Below are 26155 nucleotides of genomic sequence, written 5' to 3' on the forward strand. Positions count from 1 at the left end.
TCAATTTTCATCTGGATTGTTAAAAAAAACAGTCATAACCTTTGACATATCTTTTTAGAAAAAATTTTCCGCAAAATTTAACATAGTTCAATTCTTTGCGGACAGTGTAAAGAAATTTTGAAGCAAAAAAGTTAATTACCCATTAAAACTAAGCACTTTTTGTAAAAGAGGGTGATGCAACATATTATTAACATCTTTTTAAAGTTCATAACGTCATTTTTGCAATTAAATTCTTAATTACTCTTAAGGGATTCGATTAAAAAGCAATTTATAAAGGCAATTCTTTGTTAAAAGTGTTAAGGAACCTGAAATATAACTTTTATGTTCAAATACCAAAATAATTTTTTTGACTATGGTCAGAGCCCTTAAGAGGACAAGAAGTTGATTTACGAATAAAGAAATTACCGGATAGAAACTAATCTTTACAATAAAAACATACATCGTTTGTTTACAATGGTCCCTTTGATAAGTAAAAAAAATAATACTTAAAAACACCGCATTAAAATTCTCAGACTATTATTCATATCATAAACGTTTCTTCTCTTTGACACACTCAGGGTGTTTTGAAATGTCAATACCATTTTCGTAAATCACGCACGGGTGAAAATCTTCTCTCTAAAAAACTGTTTCTAGTTTTCAATATATTCAATTTAGCGTCGTCTTCTTTCTCTTGATCTCGATCGCCGTGGTGAATACGAGCGACGGTTGCCACCACCTCGTTCACGACTTCGAGAACGTGATCTATCACGGCGTCTCCTTTTATCGCCACGTTCGTGCTCACGATAATCGTTTTGATAACGACCACCACCTCGTCCACCCGAACCTTTTTGAACTAATTGTCCTTCTAAACCTTGCAAACAATCTTGCAGCGATTGAACTAAAACTTGCGCAGGTTCAGTGTTAGCAGTGGAAGATTGTTTGATAAGAGAAATGGCCGTCACCAGAGTTTCAATTCCACTTTCGAACTCACCGGCGTTTGCATCAGTCATTGCGCGTTGGATTGCAGTGCTAGCAACTGCTTGGTTTCGTCGCATCGATTCCATGTCTTGTTGATTTAAGCCAGCCGTTTGCAAAGGGACGCCGGTCACAGGGTCGATAGGAGGAGCTTGGTCTTGGTTGATAAACGCTGGATTAATATGAGGAGCAACTCCTGGACGAACAGGCGCTTGCATGGGAAGGCCGGGCTGAAGACCTTGTGGAACAACACCGGGGGGAAGTTGTCCAGGAAGACCTCCTTGTATGAAGTTTCCAGCGGCATCGACTATGACTGCTCCTTGTGGTATTTGACCATGAGGGATGAACTGTGGTGGTTGAGGCTGCTGAATGAAGTTAGGGTCCATAAAGGGAGGAGGGCCATTGACGATAGTTGCACCGGGTGGTGGAAGTCCTGCAATGATTTGCGGCGGTGCTTGTTGTTGGGGCACGACTGGAGCAGGCTTCGGTTTGCGCGAATAGTTGTTGAAAGCGTCTTCTCGTTTTTCTGCTGCTGCTAATCCAGGGATTTCTGTGGAGAGAATAGAGTAAACAAGTTTAATTGGTTTAGCAAGTAAACGTAGGTATCTGATTGACTTTGAAAACCATCAAAAAACAACAAAAAGGAGCCCCTTTTCAAGTCCACCAGGGAAACGTTTTAAGCTGTATTTTTTGACTGAATAAATATTTTTTGAATTTTCTTTTGCATTTCTGACGTTATAAGAACGAAGAGTTCAAGAATGAAGATGATAACACTTTCTACATGAGGTTGATTTTCTTTTTCTTCACTATTCATCTTTATTTTTCTATTATTTTGAATTTTTCTTCTGTGATAATATTCCACTCCGGAATACCTTTTTAAAGAGTACAAAACCGGTATCTTATTCGAATTACATCGAAAGTTATAGCTTTTTTGTCTCCGCTGCAGATTATATTGAGACAGACTTTAACCACCTGCAAGACTGCTCGCCTGAAAATGGCAGAGACTTGACAGAGAGAATTCTGACAAAAAATATACGGATTCTACCACTTTTTATCTGTTGTTCTTCAAGAAACTTAAAAGCATTCTGACAAGTCTAGTAACAAATTGAATATGCATCTTAAGTTGAATGATTGGAAATCGTTTTTTCAGCGTTTCAGCTGCCTAATTTACAATAGGGTCCTCCAGGGTTCAGGTACCCCCAATCAATAAGTAAGTAAGTAGTTAATTTTTTTATTGTTAAAAATACAAAAAGGGATTTTTTGCTCTTTTGTCATTCCTGGGAAAATACTTCCATGGCGGCCAGCACTTCTTTTTCAACAAATTCAAGGGTATTATTTTTAACTATAATTTCCAGGGTTTCAAGAGATTCTTATATACCACAAACTTTGAAGGGTTTCTAGGGTTTTTAGTTGATCTTTGCTAGTTTTCAAAGATTTCAAGGAAATCTGTCGACAAAAGGAGAAAGGTTGAATTCTCAATTTTTGTGTAAAGGATGGCCATTAAATTGGCTCATAATTGATAATTTTACAACCACCCATTCTATCACCCAGACCTGCCCATCTCATATAATTCCAGTGGCACTTAATGAGTTAAAAGGTAAACCCCATAAGAATGGGCGTGGAATATCCCCTTGAGTCTCAGGGGTTCCAAAAGTCATTTTTAAGTCACTACGATGTTTGTATCCCACGCAATAGTAAAATTTTTGTATTTCTGAAAGTTAAAATGGCTAAAAATGGACACAAAATTTGGCAATTCAAGGGTTTCAAGGGTATAAATCTTGCATTTCAAGGGTGTTTCAAGGGTTTCAAGGAATTCAAGGTTTCATACAAAAACAACAGCCCCCGCCCCCACTAATGAAAATGCAGGTACCCCCAAACATATCAGGTACCCCCTAAATTTAAGAATACTTCCAGGTACCTGGCTTTTTTAAAACTTTCTTTTATTTAGGTACCCCCAAATCTCTGGGGGGGTGGATCCTATGTTTACACGAGGACGATAAAGACTAATTGTAACATACACTAACAGTCATTTGTGGTAATTTTCTTTCATAGCCAACAAACAGCAGAGTCTTCTGACGTCTGTAATCTTAAAATGATGCTCACTTTCCAGACGACATTTTAATTCACCGTCGAAATTCTCGAAAGTCTTAGTTTTGATCAGTTTTGGTACATCTGACCATAAAGGCCAGCACGCAGCACCTATTTTTTTGTGACAACTTGACTTTCTGCAAGTGGGAACCGTGCAAATGAAATTAGGATCGAGGCTCGAAATTTTAATGCTTTTAGCAAAAAATGCTGACAAATTATCAAAACTTTACACCATTAACCTTTAGTTCCTAGCAACGAAGATTCGGGGAAGTTACTATACGAATACCTTTTCTGGCTTGGTTTTCAAACATAGTTAGTGATTGCTTATTGACATAATCAACAACAGGATTTCGACCATGTATCAAGCTGTAAAGAAACGAGAACAAATGAAAAATGAATCCATTACCATGGCGTGCCAATCATTCCACTCAGCAAAATAAGTTTCCCAAATAAAGATAAACAAAACTCTTTCTCAAACGATGTTACAAGCATTTATATTGTTTTACCGATCGCCTTCAAACTTCTTTAAAGTTCTTCTAAAATATTCAATAGACAATGAGAAATATTTTTTCTGCATTATTTTTGCATGCAAGTAGTAAGAACTTACTGAGCACTTAAACGTTCCATACACAGTTTCTGTGATGCTTCACTGCCCACTTCGACCATAGCAAACCTGTACAAAAAAATAAATAGTTTTAGAATTATATTCAAATGGAAATGGAGTATTTTTGCAATACCACACTACATTTTAGCCAATAGAGTCGGAGACATTACTAAACTAAAGTGAATCTGAACAACAAGTACAATTTTTCAAATCAGTTTGCTAAAAGGATGATGAGAAGTGAAAAGAAAATGGATGACATTGATTAGTTTCACCCAAGCAGGAGTCAGAGCTGACCATCCTGTTAAAGGGTTTTGTTTTTCTGAATCATTTCATAAAGTTAAAAATAACGTTGCTTCCACCAAACTCAACAAGCTGAATAAGAGATGCAACATCATTCAGCAACAATTGATATCCACAACAAACTTGATAGACAAGTTAACCTGATTCACATGACCCTGCCCTCCCCAATTTAAAAATATAAAAGCTGCATTTACAGTGTCGTGCTTACAAGCAAAAATTCTTACAACGTTTAATACTGAGAAACTGCCCAAAGGTTCACGAACAAATACCTTCAAAAGGATCAATTAGATGAACAATAGTCTGTTCTCGTAAAAAACTTTTTATTTTGCTTAATAAGAAATGCTCCTTAAGAAATTTACCGGCCTTTTGAAGGTAACTGTTCTATAGGATATTTGTTTACAAAACTAATTCTTATGTACAGTGTTAAAAATTCAGCCAATGGCTTGCATTTTGGGTCCCACAGCAGATGATCTAAAGCATCAAATGGGGAAGATCAATTAAATTAAAATAAAACAAAGAGTAAGCAGGAGGAAAATATGAGGTATATTTCAAATCAGGTCTAAATTAATCAAGTGAGTTAGCAAAATTGGAAACATTTTTTACTGATTAAACCTTTTATTCTCATCGAAATTTCCATAATTATCAAAATGTAAGAAGATCGAGTTAAAAATCGATTATTTATAAGCACCACTACAGAAAGGTTGTGATAAAAGAAACAAATGAGAAAATGATTAACGGAGGATCACTCACCCTTTCGATTGTCCATTGATGCGATTCTCAAAAAATTTGACACTTATCAAATCAGCAATTCCACATTGGGTGATGGCGTTCCCTACTTGCTCATCTGTGGTCCACTAGTGTTTAACAAACAGTTGTTTATAACAAATTTACAAAGATAATGACGTGTAATTATATTACATCTCAGTAGGAAGTTATTATACATAAAATATGATCCAATATTAGTTACAAATTAAATGCCTTTCTATGCTCAAATAAAAAATAATCGATTAATTTCACTTGAAGGTTGTATGGTAAAATTCACATTGACACCTGGACCGGTCAGGGAGCTTCAGTTAATAATATTCAATACTTTATCTTTATTAAAGTTCCTTGGACTGGTAGAGTTATTTACAGTAAGAACTATTTCTGTGTTTGGCTAATAATTTATCCTGTAATCATTATTGAAATAAATAAAAAGCATACTTCACCGACACAGTGAACGAATCACCTACCCAAGTTAGACCACCCACATAAAATTGCTTTCCTCTTGGATGATAGTCAACATTTGCTGCAATTTTGGATTCCTTTTCTTGCTGTTCTACTGATTTGGGGTGTGTTGTAGTATAAGATTTGTATTCCATAACTAGAAAATAATAATTCAATGATATTCTTGTTAGATGAAGCATTTTAGATATTAGTCTAAGCACAATAATCATACATAATAAAAATAAGCACTAGGCTTAACCTCAGGTTAGACAACATTTTTAAGTTGTGGCTGTTGTTTAAACTCTTTACATTGGGCTGTTCTATAGAAAATTCATACAGGGGGTGGACAATCCCGGTTTCAAGCCAAAAAAGAAATTCTTGGAAATGTGTAGATACCCCCTGGAAAATGACAAAATTTGCAAAGAAACCCTTGAAAGATTTTTCTTTCATAAAGCATAAAGTGGAGGTGGACGAACTAAATTAGTATTTTAAACTCATCATCCGGAAATTCCTGGAAATCCTCAAAGTATGCAAAAGAACTGAATATTTTTGAAACCTCTAGGCTGGCTTAACGTTTTCAGACAGACCAACAGACATAAATTCTCCGATTTAGGCTTAACTGATCACGGGCAGTATTATCATTAACCTTAAAATGAATTAAAAAGGAACATGAAATAATTTTCAAATCACTCACAGACAGTCTGCACCCCAGGTACTGGTTGTTCACCATCCTGAAAGACAAGTCAAAAACAAATTGAAAATAAATCATTTTAAGAAGTGTAGAGAACTCAAATGAGAAAAATTCACAAAAACACTAATAGAAATAATAATCCCCTTTCCAAATTTTGGTTTGATTGGTTATATTATTTGGTACCAATACCTATTGATATTTATGATGTCATAGATTGATAATTGTGTGCTATTGCAGTCACTTACGGCACCATTAGATATTGTCTCTTTCGAGTCTTGCATCACATCAGCATATAAATCTGATTGAGCATAAGCAGCTTCTGGACCTTCATCCTATAATAAAAAAGTTACAAAAACGTATTACTCTGAATAAATGCCCACTTCCTTTTAAACACATTTCATTTGAAACCAGGGGGGTACAGAGGCAGGGTACTAACCCATAGGGTACTAACTTGATTTTTCACTCAATTTCTTTTTAGTACCACCCACCCATATTTAGTACCGGGTACTACTTCATTTTTGCTGTAAAAAATAGAGACACCACCCCCTAAAATCTTATATTTTACAGATTAGACCAAAAGAGAGGGTACTATGTTAGTTTTTCTGACTGAAATGGACAGATAATTCAAACAAACTATCATTGATTAAGTCAGAGGCTTTTGTCCTTTGATTTTAATGACACACTTTTTGACCATTTCGGAAGTTTTGTCTTCACAAAAATCAAAAAATTTCTCAAAAGAGTAAAAAAAAGTTTCTCAATTAAAAAAAAATTCAAATCAAAAAAATAATATTTAAAAAACTTTTTTTATTGAAAAAGGAGCAAAACTCTGTGAAAAAGTACCCAAATAGTACCCTGTACTTGCTAGAAGAGTGAAAAATACACACCCCCACCCCTAAAGTAGTACCGGGTACTAACTTTTTTGAAATGCAAAAATAGACACCACCACGCGGCTATGGGTTAGTACCCTGCCTTTGTACCCCCCCTGTTGAAACAAGTAGCTGTAAGGGAAAATCATACGGAGGAAAACCAGGGAAAACTTAAAATATGTGTTAATATTCTTTCGGCACCCAAACAAGTTTGACCCATTTTAAACATAAATAAACCTTATTCACATTGACGGTGAAAAAGGTTTAACTGTTTTTGGGTTCAAACATATCTATATTTGAGAATCACGCCCCAGGGGGCGGTAACTTCTCAGAGGGGGTGTTTCGAGGGTACTTGGCAATCGTTTTTTGAGCAGTTTTGCCTGGGATAGGGCAAAAAACACATTAAAAAACTTTGCAGGTTTTTTAAGATAAGACATCAAATGTGTATATTACAGAGCCAAATATCAAAATTTTGTGAAAAAATCGAATTAAAAAAATATATATAACTTTTAAATTTCACACAGGGCTTAATTCTTCTATGAAATAGATGTAAATGCATTCGCTGCTCGTAGTCTGTTTGATTGAAACATTGTGGGAAGTTTTAGACGACTATTTTGTGATATACAGCCCATTTCTTTTGAAAAATGCGAGAACAACTTTTAACGGTTTTCTTTAAAGCTAAGCAAAAAGCTAAGTAAACCTCAAAATTTCAGATGTTAGTTTTTAAGACCAGTCAACTTAAAAACTTATCGCCCCCTGGTTAGCCTGAAAACCATTGCGATTCTCAAAATATAGATATGTTTGAACCCCAAAACAGTTTTATAAACCTTTTTCACCGTCAAAGTGGTACCTCGTGCCCCATACAAAGTGACCTTGGATTACTTAACAATGACCCCCTTCTTTTAAACACCTGCCTCAAATAAACACCCCTCCTTAAATCTAATTAACTTAATAAACGGCAAGGGTATTTATTCGAATATGGCTTAAAGCAGGTTTTAGGTGGTCCCTAAGAATTTAGGCAAGATTTTGTGGTTCTTTTAACCGATAAGTCATTAATCTCTGTAATAAACAAAGAGGAATCAAAACATTTGGGTTGGGTTGTGGATGGTTGATAATTTTGTTTTTTTTTACCTAATTTTAGTAAATACAGGAATTGTAATTAAACCCCCTCATATTTGAAAATAAAAGCATCCTTTATAGGACCTTTTCTGATTTTGGCTCGAAATTTCAGTTGTTATTTATGTCATGTTCTATCTCAAAGAAAGCTTTTGCTATAAAATTTACACTTAATCAATTATCACTTGCCTCGTATGTTGCTAATGTACCTCATATCTCTCTCTTTTTCCTTTATGAAACATGCTTCAGAAAAACCAAAACCATCGCCCTAAAAGCTCAGCCCAAAAAAGGGCCATCCCACAACATAATGTTCAGAGGGGTTTGAACTACCATTTTATATTGTATCCTTATTTTTAAAATATCGCGAACCTGCAATATTTCCAGTCACAGTTTACCAACCGTTCAAATATGCAAAAAGCTCAAAACTTCACAATTCTGTGAGTATAAATGTTGTCACAGGCCAAAATTTTGCTTTTCATATTGACTTTTTCTTAACAAATACTAAATTCCAGTTTAAAATATGATAAATATTTTGACAAAAATACTGTTAACATGCTATTGTTATTGGATCCCTTAGAAGCTCAAACCCCCCTTTTTAATTGGAAAAAGTCCTATCAGTTAGCTACACCAGCGTCTCACAGAAATTTGTATTATTATTTATTTGATTCGTGAGGAATCATTTTCATTCAAAAGGAATGTGCGGCAAAACTTCTAAAGGGATTTATAGAACTATAAACCGGCACTTTTTAATGAATATAACATTTAAAAAATAAACTTTGAGAAGTTTCCTAGCCATTTAAAGCCATTAAGAACTACCCTAGTTGGTATAATGTCAATATCCCTATCTCAACCTAACACCCTTCTCAAAGATTGAATAAAACATAGATAAGAATCACTGATTAAAAAATATTTTTCCTCTTTGACCACTTATCAGCAACAGGTGATTCCAATCTTCCTATTAGGTGAAACAAATTCAATTTATTGTTTTACGTGAAGATCTTCAGACAAATATGGGTAGGTCAGTCAGTCAATGGAATAAAAATAAATTTCATTATTTGTTTGAGTAATAGAATTGGGGTGGCAGAGCAGATAGGTTAAAAATATCTTAAATCATTTGAAAAATCTATGCTGTGGGGAACATTTTGACCCCTCTTAAAATTTTTTTTGCTAGTACCACAATAAATTTATTCACAATATGCATGCAAAATACCTTCAATATTTTGTTTTGAGATGGGGGCTAAGTGGTTTTTCCTTAGCCCTGCTAGAGAAAGCTGGGGGCTGGACCCCTCTGCATTCTATGGTCACATCTGTTTTAGTGGTTGAGGAGATATACAACATATTCCCGCAAACCTAAAGGAAGGCTTGAAGACTATCTCCAATATATTTTGAAATTAAATGTGTGATCCACAGTGGAAGAAAAGATAGGGGTGAAGCGAATCTACTGAAATAATTAAGGTAAATTTTTGGTTGTCACACTTGACACTCTACGGGGTCCAGGGGTCAATCTTAACACCCTAACGACTTTAAATGTAAAAAGATGAGAATGGATCCTTTAGTCCCAGTTAGAGTCACTAAAGTCAGAAAATTCCTGAGGTAATTGAGGTTAACTTTTGGTTGTCACACTTGACATTCTAGGGGGTCTAGGCATCAAAAACCTTAACACCCTAATGACTTTTACCCTGGCAAGATGGAGTATGGATGTCATCTTTTAGTCCCAGTAAAAGTTGCTGAAGTCAGAAAATTCCTGTATTTTTCTGTTATCCTAAAGAAGTTGGGAAAATCTAGCACCCTCCCTGGGCATTACACGGTAATGGTAATGGTAAATACAGGCTTTTCGTCTGCCATATTCCGTCTCCGCAAAAACAGCACCCAAAAATTTTTCAGCTACCCTTATATAAATAACAATTACAAGTGATATCTTTCATCTACCGGCATTTTTTTTCACCATGCTTTGCGACATGATTCCTAATTTCAGTACAGTCAAGTATTAATATTTCAGCTAATACGAAAATTGCTATTTTTTAGGAATTTTTGCCATAATTGCTTTCGTTTATAACATAAGGTCTTAGCAACGGGTACCCCGGGCATAGTTACGGGGCATTGAGAAAAAATCCTGACATAGAATTTGAAAAAGATTCACATTATCATATTCTGCATTACAAAATACACCTGTTCTATGATGGGTTTTTTTCTTGGTGTTTTGTAGGCTTAATTATCGTCATACAAAGTAAATAAAGCCCCCTGGAAATCGTTAGGTTTTGATAACCAAAATACTTAAATACTATTGTTTACTTTTCAGGTATTCATCCAATCAGAATACACGCTCAGAAACTTTCAACCAATCAAAATTCAACCGTGGCGCGGGAAATGATCCAATCAGAATCCCGAAACTAAAGACTTACAGCCAAACAGAATTTGTTAGCGAGTGGTATTGATTCATCCAATCAGATTTGCATAGTTCACGAAAGCGAAAGTGAAAGTAAAGGCGGAACTATATTCTTTTTTTTATGTGATTTGCATATATTAGAACATAATTAAAGAAACAATTTGTCAAAGATTTGTTTAAAACCACCTTATTTTTTGTCGAGTATTGCCTAGATTTATCGAAAAAATACATATTTCAACATTAATCTTAAAATCTCTTTTATTATTAAGTAGCTCTGGGGCTCAACATCGAAAGGAAAATAAGCAGGCATGACAGCATGAAAAAGGTTTGTCATATTTTAGCAAAACAAAGACAAACTCAGGAGGTAAGGTAAATTGCGTTTTGATTGCTTTTAACTATTTTTCTAATAAAAAATTATTTCAAACTTGACTTCACTGAATTTTCCTTAATCAATGCTTTGCTCGGGTTTTCCTCTGGATTCGGGTCAAAAGAGACATTTCAGTTTTGTTTTCTGATTTTCTTTGAAACTTTAAAGGTTATAACTAAACGAGTGGATGTTTTCGAAAGCCAAAACTTCTTCTTTTTAAATGTGATTAAGCCGTTTTTGATATCTTTTTCACATTATTCGTCCGTCAACTGCTCTAACTTGGGACTATCTGACAAAACATGGGAGTGCAATTCGTCCACCATTTCACCGAACCTCCAAAGTCATTTGATTTCAGTTTAATGAATGTCGTATTAAAAAATACACTATTTCTCTTTCGCACCCGAGTAGGCTTTTAAATCGAAATGTGAAAAAAATCTGTAGTGGAAAACACACGAGTGTCTGCACTCTAAGAGGAACAAAGAAGTATGATTGATAAACTTGGTGGAGTTATCAAACATGTTTCTACCAATCGTCCCAAATAAGAGCAGTTGACGGTAGGAAACAAAAGTTTGAAGAGCAGGTTGACTGATTTTCAAGGCCGCGCAAGGTAAAACCCCAATTTTTAGTTTACGCGCATGCGCGCTACCTTGCTGAGATTTGGTTAAGAGCGAAATCGAAACTGAGTGCCAAAAAATCGTGGAATTTAGCTGGGCAGTCTTGTTACCGAAGTCAAGCTGTAAAATTGGAACTTCAAATTGATATATCTCAAGAACTAAAACTTTTTGCCAGGTAAATAAACCCTCATTTTTTCTCTTTTCTCTTCTCTTGAGAATTTGGTTGACATTGCCTGGATAAGGGGTCTCTCTCATATCGATTCTTCCCATGACTAACGTCAAATTGACGCGGAATGGTGGGGGGGGGTTAGAGTGTTTGCGCTAAGAAATTTCACCAGAAATATTGATTTTTGATACGTTTATTTGTGACAAATGTTATTTATTCCATATTTATTTTCCTCCATTTATATACCTAAGCATTCGTTCGCTTCGCTATTTTATAGACCAATTTTAAAAGAAACAAACGGCCTGATGTTCCAGTTTTCAGATCGTGGCTGATTTTGCCGAGATCTCGGGGGCAGCACCTTTCCCTTTCTGAAGGGCAGTGGCAGAAAAAGTTGTATCAGTGCCCTCAGGGGCAGAAATGCTTCTTACCAGGGGTAGAGAAAGTGCAAGATTCCAAGGCCAAGGGCAGCATCTACAAACCACCGCCAACGTCTGCCATCTTTTCTTCCGAACTGTTCCGAAAATGATTTTGACAAGATTACGGAGGCCAAAATTAATAAGTTTACGCCCAATCGACCGCCCTTTTTAATAAAACGGGGCCTTCCGCCCTGAAAAAGAACAAACATCTCAATCGCGGTACCAAAACAAAGTGCGAAAAAAATTATATAAATACCCCCAAAAAATTCCAAAATCATCTCGGGGGCGGCCGGCTACGCCGCCTTCTGAAAACTGGCTGATGTTTATTCTTGTTTTCCTTTTGTTTATACAGTCCGCACGGCCCTTAAATTTTGCTGACGGCCGGTCTATTCTTTGTGAAATGCCGCTGTTCTGTTGATTATGATTACGGAGATAATTAATTCAGGCAACTTTCCGAAAAAAAATTAGAAATTATCTCCATCATTTTAAAATGTAAACTGAGCAAGCTGTAGCAAAATTAAACATGGCTGACGAAACAACAATGAAAGTGAAGGAGAGAGTTTCATCGATATTTGATAATTTTTAAACTTTAACATTAAGAGGTGGGGGTGGGGGGGTTTCAAATTAGCGTCAATTTGACGTTAGTCGCGGGAAGAATCAATATGTGAGTGACCCCTAAAAGCTTTTCATCAGCCCTGTGAATCCAGGTCGACATTCGGCAATGCCGACCTGAAAGCCGACGTAACTTGAACTGAAGTCGGCTTTTATTTGCCGACGTAATTTACACTCTAGGTCGGCGTGCCGACAAAAGAAATGTTTTGAGTCGGCAAAGCCGACCTAAAGAGGAAAAATATTATTTGTTAGGTTATTCTAATTGTGTTATCATTTGATAACACATGATAATCGAGCCTCATTCCATTCTCTTTATAAATCATAAAACTTATTAACACAATTATTAAGGATAGTAGTACTAACTGTAGGAGATTTATTGTCTTTGCCGACCTAAACAAGCTACTTAGGACGGCTTTGCCGACCTAAAATGACCTCTAGGTCGGCAAAATTTTGCCAGCCTACGGCCGGTTTTGGTCGGCACTTCCGTGCCGAAATGATTTTGTCTGAATTCACAGGGCTGTTTCATTATACAACTTGGTTTGACTTTGCAAGTGAGTAGTTGAAATTTATTTCTATTTACTCTGTGAAGTTGGATAACTTGCATCAGTGGAGGCTAACATGCAGTTGGAACCACTACATAGAAATGGCAACTATTGCCTTAACAGGAAATATTTCCCGAACGGGAAGGTGAAAATAACCCAAAAAGGAAACTGTTTCCAGATTGAAAATTTCATCACTTAAAATTCTGTTTCCCGTTTTGGTCAAGAACTTTTCATTGTTCCCAAACGGGAAGTTGAATTTTTATAAACAAAGCAGATTTTTGTTTCCCGATCGAGAAGAAGATTCCAAATAGGGAAGTTTTTAATTGGGAATGGGGAAAGTAGAATAAGAAGCGATTACCCGGTGGATTTCTTAACTACCCAGTGAAAGGTATTTATTTAACCTCTATTACAATAATAATAGGCATCAGTTATTTACCTTCCACGACCGTTTCCGGAGTGCGCAGAGGTCACATTCCCGATCGGGAAACTGGTTAACTTCCTAATTCGAAAACTCTATCAGTTAGGGAAAACATCCAGGATCCTGCCATTCTATAAGCCAGCAAAAACTAAATGATACTTGTAAACTTAATTAAGAGTCATTTTCTGTAAGAATCAGACAGGTCGAGGAAGTGATATCCTCAGATTTTGCCAATTTTTGGATATTTTGCTCAAATACATGAAAATAACATCCTGTGAAAATTTTTTTGAAAAACCTTTTTTCGTTCCCAAGATATGGGCCTTTAAAGTTTGGACCAATTTGCCCAAAAAAGTGCACTTTAGATAAATCTTTGACTTCAAGAGCAATTTTAGACATGATCAAGCTTAAGATTCATTTCAAAACATATTTTCCTGGAAGAAATCCATGGGTACTTTGAAAAAATGGCATTTTGAGAAAGAAATTTTTGACCCTATGGCTAGAAATCATTGCCTGAAATCACAACATTTCTAATTTTGAATAGATTTTGAGAGCAATTAGCTGGCTTGGCCACAAGTGTCACATTGATATTTTTGGAGTGTGATTATTTACGTGGGTCCCGTGCCCTCGTGGGTCCCGTGCCTTCGTGGGTTCGTGCCCCCGTGGGTCCAAAAAAAAAAACCGTGGGTCCAAAAAAAAAACCCGTGGGTCCGAAAAAAAAACCCGTGGGTCCAAATAAAAAACCCGTGGGTCCGAAAAAAAAACCCGTGGGTCCAAAAAAAAAACCCGTGGGTCCAAAAAAAAAACCCGTGGGTCCGAAAAAAAAACCCGTGGGTCCAAAAAAAATCCCGTGGGTCCAAATAAAAAACCCCGAAAAAAAAATCCAACTTCGTGGATTTGGTGGTTTGGTTCCTGAAAAATAAATGTCTCGAAACATTCTATTGTTTGCTTGTGTGTTTTAACTGCGGGGGTCGGTTTTAGACATTGTCTGCGGATGACTGAGTGTTCGAAAGTCTTTTTCTCGAGTTCAAGGTAGGACAAAAAGTCGAATATCAACTCTTTCAATACCGCCAGAAAGAGAAAGTTTCCGGATTTTAGCAATTGACAAATGAGAAAGTTTGTTGCAGGGCGATTTGAAAGAGAAAGTTTCCGGATTTTAGCAATTGACAAATGAGAAAGTTTGTTGCAGGGCGATTTCTCACTGTTGAAAAGACTTGCTTCATTTTTGCTTTAATCAAAAGTAAACTTCATTAACTTTGAAGAGACCCCTAATCAGACCCAAATCAGGCGATCACGCTAAATTTCAAGTTCAATCACTCATCACGAAAAATGACCAAATCGAAGTTCATCACGCAATTATCGGCAATACATACAGAGCAAAATTTCGTTTAATCACGCATCACGCTCCAAAATTTTGTCAAAATCGTGATCACGTTCTAACTTCGAATCACGCAATCAAGCCAAAAAAATTCGGAATCGCGCCATCACGCTTGAAAACCACCCCCGGTCACGCCATCATGCAAATCGCTGGGGAGGCCTCTCTTTGAAGAAAATTCAGTTTCAAAGCGAGTGGATGTTTCTATCAGAGGTTATAAGGTGAAGAAGACGTCGTTCCAAAAGGAACGATTTTTTGGCTGGGCGATATCGAAAGGGTTTTAAGTCTGGATGATGATAAAGAAAATATTTCTTTTAGCTTTTCGTTCAAATACAAAATAAACGAACTTAAAAGAAATATACAACTACAAGAACATTGAGGTATAAGTAATATTAGTTGGTAAAATATCAAAAACAAAATAAAGTACCTTAAAGGAAGAAATTTTGGCGGAAAGAAAATTTGGACCCACGAGATACCCACGTAATTTTTTTGCACCCACGAGATACCCACGTAATTTTTTTGCACCCACGAGATACCCACGTAAATTTTTTTTGGACCCACGTAATATTTTTCTGGACCCACGAAATACCCACGGGTTTTTTTTTTTGGACCCACAGGTTTTTTTTTTGGACCCACGGGTTTTTTTTTGGACCCACGGCTTTTTTTTTTGGACCCACGGGTTTTTTTTTCGACCCACGGGGGCACGAACCCACGAGGGCACGGGACCCACGGGACCCACGAGGGCACGGGACCCACGTAAATAATCACAGAGGTCACATTCCCGATCGGGAAACTGGTTAACTTCCTAATTCGAAAACTCTATCAGTTAGGGAAAACATCCAGGATCCTGCCATTCTATAAGCCAGCAAAAACTAAATGATACTTGTAAACTTAATTAAGAGTCATTTTCTGTAAGAATCAGAAAAAAAACCCGTGGGTCCGAAAAAAAAACCCGTGGGTCCAAAAAAAATCCCGTGGGTCCAAATAAAAAACCCCGAAAAAAAAATCCAACTTCGTGGATTTGGTGGTTTGGTTCCTGAAAAATAAATGTCTCGAAACATTCTATTGTTTGCTTGTGTGTTTTAACTGCGGGGGTCGGTTTTAGACATTGTCTGCGGATGACTGAGTGTTCGAAAGTCTTTTTCTCGAGTTCAAGGTAGGACAAAAAAGTCGAATATCAACTCTTTCAATACCGCCAGAAAGAGAAAGTTTCCGGATTTTAGCAATTGACAAATGAGAAAGTTTGTTGCAGGGCGATTTGAAAGAGAAAGTTTCCGGATTTTAGCAATTGACAAATGAGAAAGTTTGTTGCAGGGCGATTTCTCACTGTTGAAAAGACTTGCTTCATTTTTGCTTTAATCGAAAGTAAACTTCATTAACTTTGAAGAGACCCCTAATCAGACCCAAATCAGGCGATCACGCTAAATTTCAAGTTCAATCACTCATCACGAAAAATGACCAAATCGAAGTTCATCACGCAATTATCGGCAATACATACAGAGCAAAATTTCGTTTAATCACGCATCACGCTCCAAAATTTTGTCAAAATCGTGATCACGTTCTAACTTCGAATCACGCAATCAAGCCAAAAAAATTCGGAATCGCGCCATCACGCTTGAAAACCACCCCCGGTCACGCCATCATGCAAATCGCTGGGGAGGCCTCTCTTTGAAGAAAATTCAGTTTCAAAGCGAGTGGATGTTTCTATCAGAGGTTATAAGGTGAAGAAGACGTCGTTCCAAAAGGAACGATTTTTTGGCTGGGCGATATCGAAAGGGTTTTAAGTCTGGATGATGATAAAGAAAATATTTCTTTTAGCTTTTCGTTCAAATACAAAATAAACGAACTTAAAAGAAATATACAACTACAAGAACATTGAGGTATAAGTAATATTAGTTGGTAAAATATCAAAAACAAAATAAAGTACCTTAAAGGAAGAAATTTTGGCGGAAAGAAAATTTGGACCCACGAGATACCCACGTAATTTTTTTGCACCCACGAGATACCCACGTAAATTTTTTTTGGACCCACGTAATATTTTTCTGGACCCACGAAATACCCACGGGTTTTTTTTTTTGGACCCACAGGTTTTTTTTTTGGACCCACGGGTTTTTTTTTGGACCCACGGCTTTTTTTTTTGGACCCACGGGTTTTTTTTTCGACCCACGGGGGCACGAACCCACGAGGGCACGGGACCCACGGGACCCACGAGGGCACGGGACCCACGTAAATAATCACACTCATATTTTTGTATATTTCTGAAGTCTGCTATGGTCATCTTTAACTTTCAATTAAAATTGTCATGTGACACTTAAGGCCACGCCCTAAAATGGCGGTTAAACATAGCTTTTCGCTCAATTTTTTGTATTTTCAATGAGCTTTTAAAGCCATGGCCCTAAGTTCCACCACTGAAACAAACTATTTTTAGTTAGTGTTTTGGCCATATTACCCAATCCTAAAATCAAACCCATGTGTTCTAATACCATTTTTGCACAATTTATCTTCGAAAATCTTTTTAAGTCATCAAGACTTAGACAATTTTTCCCTTAGCAACGCATTGTTTTTCCCCAGCAACCAGGCATCCAGCTTTATCAAAATTTTCCAAACTGTTTCCTAGTGGTTCCAGACCATGGTAAATGTCTTAGATTGCAATATCAAAGTCTTGGACACAATTTTCACTGAATTTTAGGGCAAATTAGGGTCGCAGAGACAGAAATAGCAGACCCCAACATGTAACGAGGAAGCAACTTTGGCTGATGCCTGTTGCAAAACCTCAAATCAAATCAAATTGATTCTAATGTTTTTAACATTATTGCAGAGGAAATACTAAGAGAAAATTAAGTGGGGGTACTTAGCATAGAAGTTGAAGGTTCTTTTAACAGGTGAAATGAGGCTTTTGACAAGAAATTTCACCACTTAGGAAAAACGCTAAGTCTCTTGTTTTTCTTTGTTTTCAAATGCTAAAAAATTATTTGCAATTGATCTTTGAAGGGAAGTCTCTTCTTGCATTTCATACCTTTGTACTGTTTTATCATTATAGACACTACACAGACCTAGAAAAGAACTTTGAAGAAAGTTATGCTGCCTTACAGATGAACTCTAACTACAGTACTTTACATAGGATCGTACAGAATTTCAGTGCAACATTGATTTTTTAGAACCATTTATGCTAGATTCCACCCAATTTCATTAGTTGAATTTTGACTCTTTGATATTAGTTTTGATCAAAATATTGAAATAATTTGACTTGAAATGATCATGCTTGATGAAACTCGATTAAAGTGGTTCTAAAAACTCAGTGTTGCACTGAAATTCTGTATCCTCTCCTCCTCTTAGAGTTCATCTGTAAGGCAGTATAACTTTCTTCAAAGTTCTTTTCTAGGTCTGTGTAGTATCTATAATGATAAAACAGTACAAAGGTATGAAATGCAAGAAGAAACTTCCCTTCAAAGATCAATGGCAAATAATTTTTAGCATTTGAAAACAAAGAAAAACCTCTTAGCGTTTTTCCTTAGTGGTGAAATTTCTTGTCAAAAGCCTCATTTCACCTGTTAAAAGAGCCTTCAACTTCTATGCTAAGTACCCCCACTTAATTTTATCTTAGTATTTCCTCTGCAATAATGTTAAAAACATTAGAATCAATTTGATTTGATTTAGGGTTTTGCAACAAGCATCAGCCAAAGTTGCTTCCTCATTACCTGTTGGGGTCTGCTATTTCTGTCTCTGCGACCCTAATTTGCCCTAAAATTCAGTGAAAATTGTGTCCAAGACTTTGATATTGCAATCTAAGACATTTACCATGGTCTGGAACCACTAGGAAACAGTTTGGAAAATTTTGATAAAGCTGGATGCCTGGTTGCTGGGGAAAAACAATGCGTTGCTAAGGGAAAAATTGGCTAAGTCTTGATGACTTAAAAAGATTTTCGAAGATAAATTGTGCAAAAATGGTATTAGAACACATGGGTTTGATTTTAGGATTGGGTAATATGGCCAAAACACTAACTAAAAATGGATTGTTTCAGTGGTGGAACTTAGGGCCATGGCTTTAAAAGCTCATTGAAAATACTAAAAATTGAGCGAAAAGCTATGTTTAACCGCCATTTTAGGGCGTGGCCTTAAGTGTCACATGACAATTTTAATTGAAAGTTAAAGATGACCATAGCAGACTTCAGAAATATACAAAAATATCAATGTGACACTTGTGGCCAAGCCAGCTAATTGCTCTCAAAATCTATTCAAAATTAGAAATGTTGTGATTTCAGGCAATGATTTCTAGCCATAGGGTCAAAAATTTCTTTCTCAAAATGCCATTTTTTCAAAGTACCCATGGATTTCTACCAGGAAAATATGTTTTCAAATGAATCTTAAGCTTGATCATGTCTAAAATTGCTCTTGAAGTCAAAGATTTATCAAAAGTGCACTTTTTTGGGCAAATTGGCCCAAATTTTAAAGGCCCATATCTTGGGAACGAAAAAAGGTTTTTCAAAAAAATTTTCACAGGATGTTATTTTCATGTATTTGAGCAAAATATCCAAAAATTGGCAAAATCTGAGGATATCACTTCCTCGACCTGTCTGATTTTGTCTGATTTTTACAGAAAATGGCTCTTAAGTTTCTTACCATTTTCCATCGAAAACAACTAAAAACATTGCTACTTCCCAAAGCCGGAGACCAAAACAAATTATCTTCCAAGATTATGGCGCCCTTTTGGATCTATTGTTAAGGCCATCTAAAATGGTGGAAAGACAAAGGCGCCTGCTGCTTTGAGGGAGGTAACGCTAAAACGCCCAATATGATCTTCCAACAGAAGGCAAGTTAGTTGCCGCGCGAGTTACGTCATGCACTTCATCGCAGCGCACAACGAACGGTGTTTCAGTGATTATGAATAATTATAAGAATATCACTTGTGTGCTTAACTTCAGTAAACCTTGAGTGCTTCAATGAAGATGAAGAAGGTAAGAAGATAAAAACGCTGGTGGATAATTTTTATTGTAACAGTTTGGTCAATCATTGCTGAAAGTTTGAAAAAGTTTTTCCGATGCAAAAAAAAATTTCAGCCAATTAAAAGCACAGTTCTACACTTACTATGTTTGCTACATCGTCTAGGCTAAAAAAAGTGCAAAGAGACACGAACGCCGTTTTTTAATGAGTGATGTGATAATTTTATTGATTGCGGCCACGCCGCGTACAGGAACTCGCGAAATGTTCCTGACTGTCTATCCATTTTGGGAAGTTTTTCACCGGGAAATATTTCCCGTTAAGGCAATAGTTGCCATTTCTATGTAGTGGTTCCGAGTGACATGCATAGCCCTCTCAAAACAAATGTATGAATGAACTGTCTGGTGTCATTTCATCCAAAATGCCAGACGGTGTCATTCGAACAACTTAGAACGGAAATCGCAATCGAACCAATCGAACACAATCGAACACGATCGAATGATTGCGATTCGATTGCCAAACGCAATTGAATCTCAATCGAACGGCCGATTCTTGGGTAATATTCAATTGTGGTCGATTGCGTTCAAGTAACGTTTGATTGGTTCGATTGATAGTCAATCTATGTTTAATTGGTTTGATTGATTGTAAATTACCTTCGATTGATCTTCGATTATGATTATTGTTGATAAGTTTGATTGCGATTAAATTAAATTTGATCACTCCTTTAAAGCTCTTTTTAGCGTGGACGGCCGAGTGTGTAAGTAACCGTACTAGAATGAATAAAATAGAATACAATTGAATCAATCGAACCCAATCGAACATAATCAAATACAGTCAGGCACATCCTGGCAAATGAACGGGGTGAGCATTTGCATGGGGTATTCGTCACCCAGTGTAAATGAGATAGGACGTCTCAGGCTAAAAGCGTGAAAATGAATAAAAATGAACTTCAAACTGAAAAAGGGAAAAAAGGAAGAAAACTGGGAACTTTATTTTTTCGTTAAAAATTTCTTCAATCTTAGAAGACAAAATTGACCCATGGAAAAAAAATTTCATCTATGCAGTTCTTTGAAATGAAGCAAAATGTTTCCGACCCGGTTCAATTAAACTGGGTATTCAGCGCTATTACGTCACTTTCGTTTTCGACCCCGTTCATTTGCCAATGGTCGCAAGTGAAAAATACCCCGTTCATTTGCCAGGATGTGCCTGACTGAAATACAATCGAACGTAATCGAAGCAATCGAAAGGGCAAATTCTGGGTAATATTCGATTGCGATTCGATTGCGTTCGATAATCGAATCTCAATTATTTGATTGTGTTTGATGGCGTTCAATTGATTCCGCGTTCGATTCGTTCGATTGACACCGTCTGGAAAATGCAAAGTTAATTATTCAAAACAAAAATGGTAGAGTAGAGCTGCGAGCGGAGCTGAGTGGTTGATTTGTTTTGAAATTTTGCTGCTTTGATTGGTCAGTCATTAATTGATGGCTATGCATGTTAGCCTACACTCTGGTGCAAGTTACCTGACTTCACCATCAGTAACCTCCCTATCTTTCGATCTTTATAAAAAAAGAATACAAAAGTAAAAATTTTACCACATTGCTTGCTTCAGGTTTTACTTCAACTTCTGTCATTGCTATGTAGATCTTCTGTGCAGGTTTTTTCGAGGGTCTTATATGTTTTTATCTTGCTTTGTTTGGATGGTTTTTAGTGTAAGTATTTAAGTACGATCTTTCATCCACCAGCTCCTCTTGAAATACAAAATGGCGGTGATTAAGAAGATGCAGATGTCAGCAAATTATGAAAGCGCGGGCAAAATATAGGTCACGTGTTCAAAACGCGGTTCGTTCAGACAAAAAAATATTAATTTTCGCGCAAAGTTAGTAGTAAGGCCGTAGTCTAGCATAGGCCATTTCACGGTCGAAATGGATCATGGGTAATCAGGACTGATTGCGCCTCCATTACGGCTTCCCGTTGGCTAGACGCAAAAATCTTCAATTTTTTTCAAAACTTTGGACCAATAGTAAGTCGTTATTAGCGCGCAGTGGTCCTGATTACCCATTACGCTTTGCGACTGTGAAATGGCCTATGCTAGACGAATTAACTCAGTAAAAAATAGGAAGTAGAAAACTTGACAGGAGCATCAATATAGTCGTCTAGAATATTTTGTGCACAACAAACTTTTCATAAAAATTCTCTTTTTTCATGTTTCTGGATAACATTTTCAGGGGGTCTTGTTGGTTTGTTTTGGTTTGTTTTTTTTTCTTTCACTTAGCTAGAAATTCTCATTGGCTGAAATTTTCATTTGTTTATATATTTTGTTGTATATGATTGTTTTCTCACCCCGCAGAAATCTGCGGGCCCTGCTGGAACTCCCGTAAGCTACGGAAACCACCTTAGCCCAGTCGTTTATTTTAACATATCCCGACATAAAAATTTCCCGCTTTCAACAAAAACGTTATAAACGACTGGATTCCCAGTCTAGTAAGGCCGCTACCCACTCAGCATTTTATCCCGCATTTTATGGTCGGCGAACAAGGCGCACGGCTTGATTATTGCATGAATTACATAAATTAAGCCTTCAAAGGCTGTCGCTTTGAGCGCAACAAGAGTTGAAACTTTTCAACTTTTTTCGCTGAGCTGTGCAGCTTCCCTATTGTTCTTTTTTAATTAGCCAATCAGAAAAGACATTTAACTCTCTTGTACCGTGCGCAAAAAATATCAACAATAGAAAAAATAAAAAATGTGCAGCATATCTCCCCTTTATTTTGGATCAATGGAATGGGAAAAGCGTTCAGCGACCAAAGCGCCCGAGCTGCGCGCCTTGTTCGCCGACCATAAAATACTGAGTGGGTAGCGGCCTTTATTACAGGCACCGTGGCTCGACATTTTAAGTGGTCGGGCCACATACTATAGTGTCTAAGGAGGCGCCACGATGGTTGGCGCGGACGGGCTAGAAAATTTTGCGAATTTCACTTCTCTAGATTGGCTAAAACAGCCCCTTTTCTTGAAGAAGATAAGGCTCATAAAGCGCTTGAATATCATGCGCAAGGCAGGTAATGTAATGTTTTTATCTTGCAAGAAAGCAAAAAAAATGGAGAAAAGGAAAAGAGAAATACAAACAAAAAGAGAAATATAAACAATTACTACGATGGCTCTGAAAGCGGTTTTATTCTCTTTTTCAAAATTTCTCCATTCCTTTTAATGAAAAGGAGAAGTGAAATATAAAAGGTGAACTTTTTTCTCCTTTTAACACAAAAGGTGAATTTTTTTCTCCTTTTAACACAAAAGGTGAATTTTTTTCTCCTTTTAATCAAAAGGTGAATTTTTTTATCCTTTTACATTTAACACAAAAGGTGAATTTTTTTCACTTCACCTTTTGACAAAATGGAAATGGGAATTCTAAGGGAATGCACACGTGTTTGGACAATCATTCGTGTTGAATATGAACAGTACTAGCTAATAGCCAGGCCATGACGGCATACCGGATAAGTGGGATGGGGGAACCTGGGAACCTAAAGTGGGAACCTAAATGAACACCGGAAAAGTGGGATGGGGGAACCTAAGTGGGAACCTAAATGAACACCGGAAAAGTGGGATGGGGGAACCTAAAGTGGGAACCTAAATGAACACCGGAAAAGTGGGATGGGGGAACCTAAGTGGGAACCTAAATGAACACCGGAAAAGTGGGATGGGGGAACCTAAAGTGGGAACCTAAATGAACACCTGAAAAGTGGGATGGGGGAACCTAAAGTGGGAACCTAAATGAACACCTGAAAAGTGGGATGGGGGAACCTAAGTGGGAACCTAAATGAACACCAGTTATTTACCTTTTACATTACGGTTCGCAAACAATAATGTTGAAAATAAAACAAAGGGAATTTATTTATTCAATTAGCTCAAAAAAGCATGTTTATTTATCAGCAGTTTTATAGTGCATCTTTTTGAAAGGTTCTTTTTTAGTAAATTGACTTAATTGACTTTAAACTTTAAACTTTAAACCGTCATATCTTTAAATCTAGAAGGAATTAGAAGTTCGTTCATAGCTCGATGGATAACTTAGAGCCTCTTCTTTCTTTTGCACGGATCTAATTTGCTTGAATACAGAATCTAGTAAAACATTATTTACCATCTAGTTTTTGTTCACTCTTGATGCAATACACATTGTTTTTTATTAGCAGCTCCAATTTTCGGGTCAGGGCTGGGGTCGCTTAGCATTTAACGGATTCTAGCTCGTTTTTCTTTCTGTACCAACCAAACAGTACAGCGTGTGAATACACTTCATTAATTAAAAATGTTTGATAGTAAAATAGAACATATTGCACGGCTTGCCACGTTTCAATACACATAAGCATAGATCCACGGGGGGGGGGGGCACTCAATGTAAACGACCTACCGTACGTGCGGCCCTTTTTTCCAAGCTTCCCAAAGTACACTGTAAGGGTGGAAATGAGCAAAAATGAGAATAAGTGCACTCTAAGGGTTTAAAATTTGGTCAAAGCCAGTCCGGCTTTTAGAATTTCATCCGAACAAGTGTCATGTTTTAACACTGGGTAAATTTTGGAACATCAAATATGTCCATCCCTATACCATAGCAGGATCTGTTCTCAAGAAAACGATCTAGGAGTGATAATCGATAGTGACCTGACCTTTGAAGCCCATATATTCAGTAAAATCAAGAAAGCTAACTCTATCGTTGGCTTGATTAGCAGGAGCTTCGAATTTCTCTCATCAGATATGTTTCGAACGCTTTTCATTGCATTTGTCAGACCCCATTTGGAATATGCACATGTAGTATGGTCTCCAAGGCTAATCAAACATATCAATGCAATCGAGGGCGTCCAACGAAGAGCTACAAGGCTAGTTAGTTGCTATAGAAACTACTCATACGAAGATCGGCTACGACTCATCAATCTACCTAGCCTAAAGACCAGGCGGCAAGTTGGTGATATGGTGGAAGTTTTCAAGAACCTCCACATTTATGACGAGTCTATAAGATCAGAGAAATTTACTCCTCGAACACGACCACGACGTCAGCATGATTACGAGCTTCAAAGGAACTTTGCTAATGACGGTATGAGAGGCTACCAAATCAACTCTCTTTTTTACAGAAGTGTGAAACCTTGGAATGATCTAGAAGAAGATATTGTTGAAGCACCATCCTTACAAGTCTTCAAAGAGCGTTTGATAAAAGAAAGGGAGAAAAAACTTTATAAAATGTAAAATCAAAAGTTCTGTTTCATAGGAGGTCAATAGACGTGCGAAATATATTGCTATAAAAAAAAAATTAAAAAAAAAATAAAAAAAATAAAAAATTAGGTTCCCACTTAGGTTCCCCCATCCCACTTTTCCGGTGCTCATTTAGGTTCCCACTTAGGTTCCCCCATCCCACTTTTCCGGTGTTCATTTAGGTTCCCACTTAGGTTCCCCCATCCCACTTTTCCGGTGTTCATTTAGGTTCCCACTTAGGTTCCCCCATCCCACTTTTCCGGTGTTCATTTAGGTTCCCACTTAGGTTCCCCCATCCCACTTTTCAGGTGTTCATTTAGGTTCCCACTTTAGGTTCCCAGGTTCCCCCATCCCACTTATCCGGTATGCCAACATGATAACCTTTATTAGATTTCCCAGAAACAAAACGGACCGTATTTAGAGTGAGGAGGGGAAAATGAAGTAAAGCCGAATGATTGAAGTGAATCTCCTATGTAGAATTTGAAGCAAATTGTTTTCTACATAAGTTGCGCGGGCCGCATGGTTTTCATACAAACGCCAGATTAAAGATGGTCCAAAGACAACAGGAAATACTAAGCTTTTCCTCATCAACTCACGATTAAGGTTAAGGTTAAAATTCAAGGTTAAAATGCATCATGCATGACGACTAGTCTAAAAATCCAAATCCAGATGATAAAAAAATTCTCCTTTTGACAAAAGGTGAAAATAATTCTCCTTTTGACAAAAGGTGAAAAAAATTTTCCATTTGACAAAAGGTGAAAAAAATTCTCCATTTGACAAAAGGTGAAAAAAATTCTCCTTTTTGACAAAAGGTGAAGTGAAAAAAATTCTCCTTTTGACAAAAGGTGAAGTGAAAAAAATTCTCCTTTTGACAAAAGGTGAAAATAATTCTCCTTTTGAAATTCACTTCTCCTTTTGTTAAACAATAGAACCTATTGTTTGTTTTAAAAGGAAAAGAGAATTTGAAATGGAGAAGAAATTCTCCCTCAGAGCCATCGTAAATTACATTAGATTCAGGCGTGAACGTCATAGGTCATAGCTCAATTTATTTTTCTAACTAACTTTTCAAAACATTTGAAAAATTAATTTTTTACTTCAAAAAAAATTCTTTACTCTGAAACAAAATCTTTGTTTGAAAAAGGTTGAAAGAAGACATTGCATTGACGTCAAAAGAGGCCTATGCATTGACTTTAGACAGCCCACTCTATGCCAACTTTTTAATTCACAGGCAGGGCAAAAAGTGGGCCGTCTCAACTATAGACAGGCAGCT

At 36.8% G+C, this 26155-nt stretch overlaps 1 protein-coding gene across 1 annotated transcript; it reads right to left on the minus strand.

The window, feature by feature from the left end:
• Positions 1-401: 401 nt before the first annotated feature.
• LOC136810183 (cleavage and polyadenylation specificity factor subunit 6-like) lies at positions 402-21451 on the minus strand. Its single transcript, XM_067066752.1, has 8 exons — positions 21252-21451; positions 6089-6175; positions 5847-5883; positions 5179-5309; positions 4697-4800; positions 3650-3715; positions 3329-3408; positions 402-1504 (listed from the first exon to the last, which is right to left on the minus strand). Exons 1-8 carry the CDS (start codon positions 21288-21290, stop codon positions 651-653), a joined length of 1398 nt encoding a protein of 465 aa, XP_066922853.1. The 5' UTR covers positions 21291-21451; the 3' UTR covers positions 402-650.
• Positions 21452-26155: the final 4704 nt, after the last annotated feature.

This window comes from Clytia hemisphaerica, unplaced genomic scaffold, assembly GCF_902728285.1.
Source record: "Clytia hemisphaerica strain Z4C2 unplaced genomic scaffold, Clytia hemisphaerica genome assembly, whole genome shotgun sequence".
NCBI classification, from domain to species: Eukaryota; Metazoa; Cnidaria; class Hydrozoa; order Leptothecata; family Clytiidae; genus Clytia; species Clytia hemisphaerica.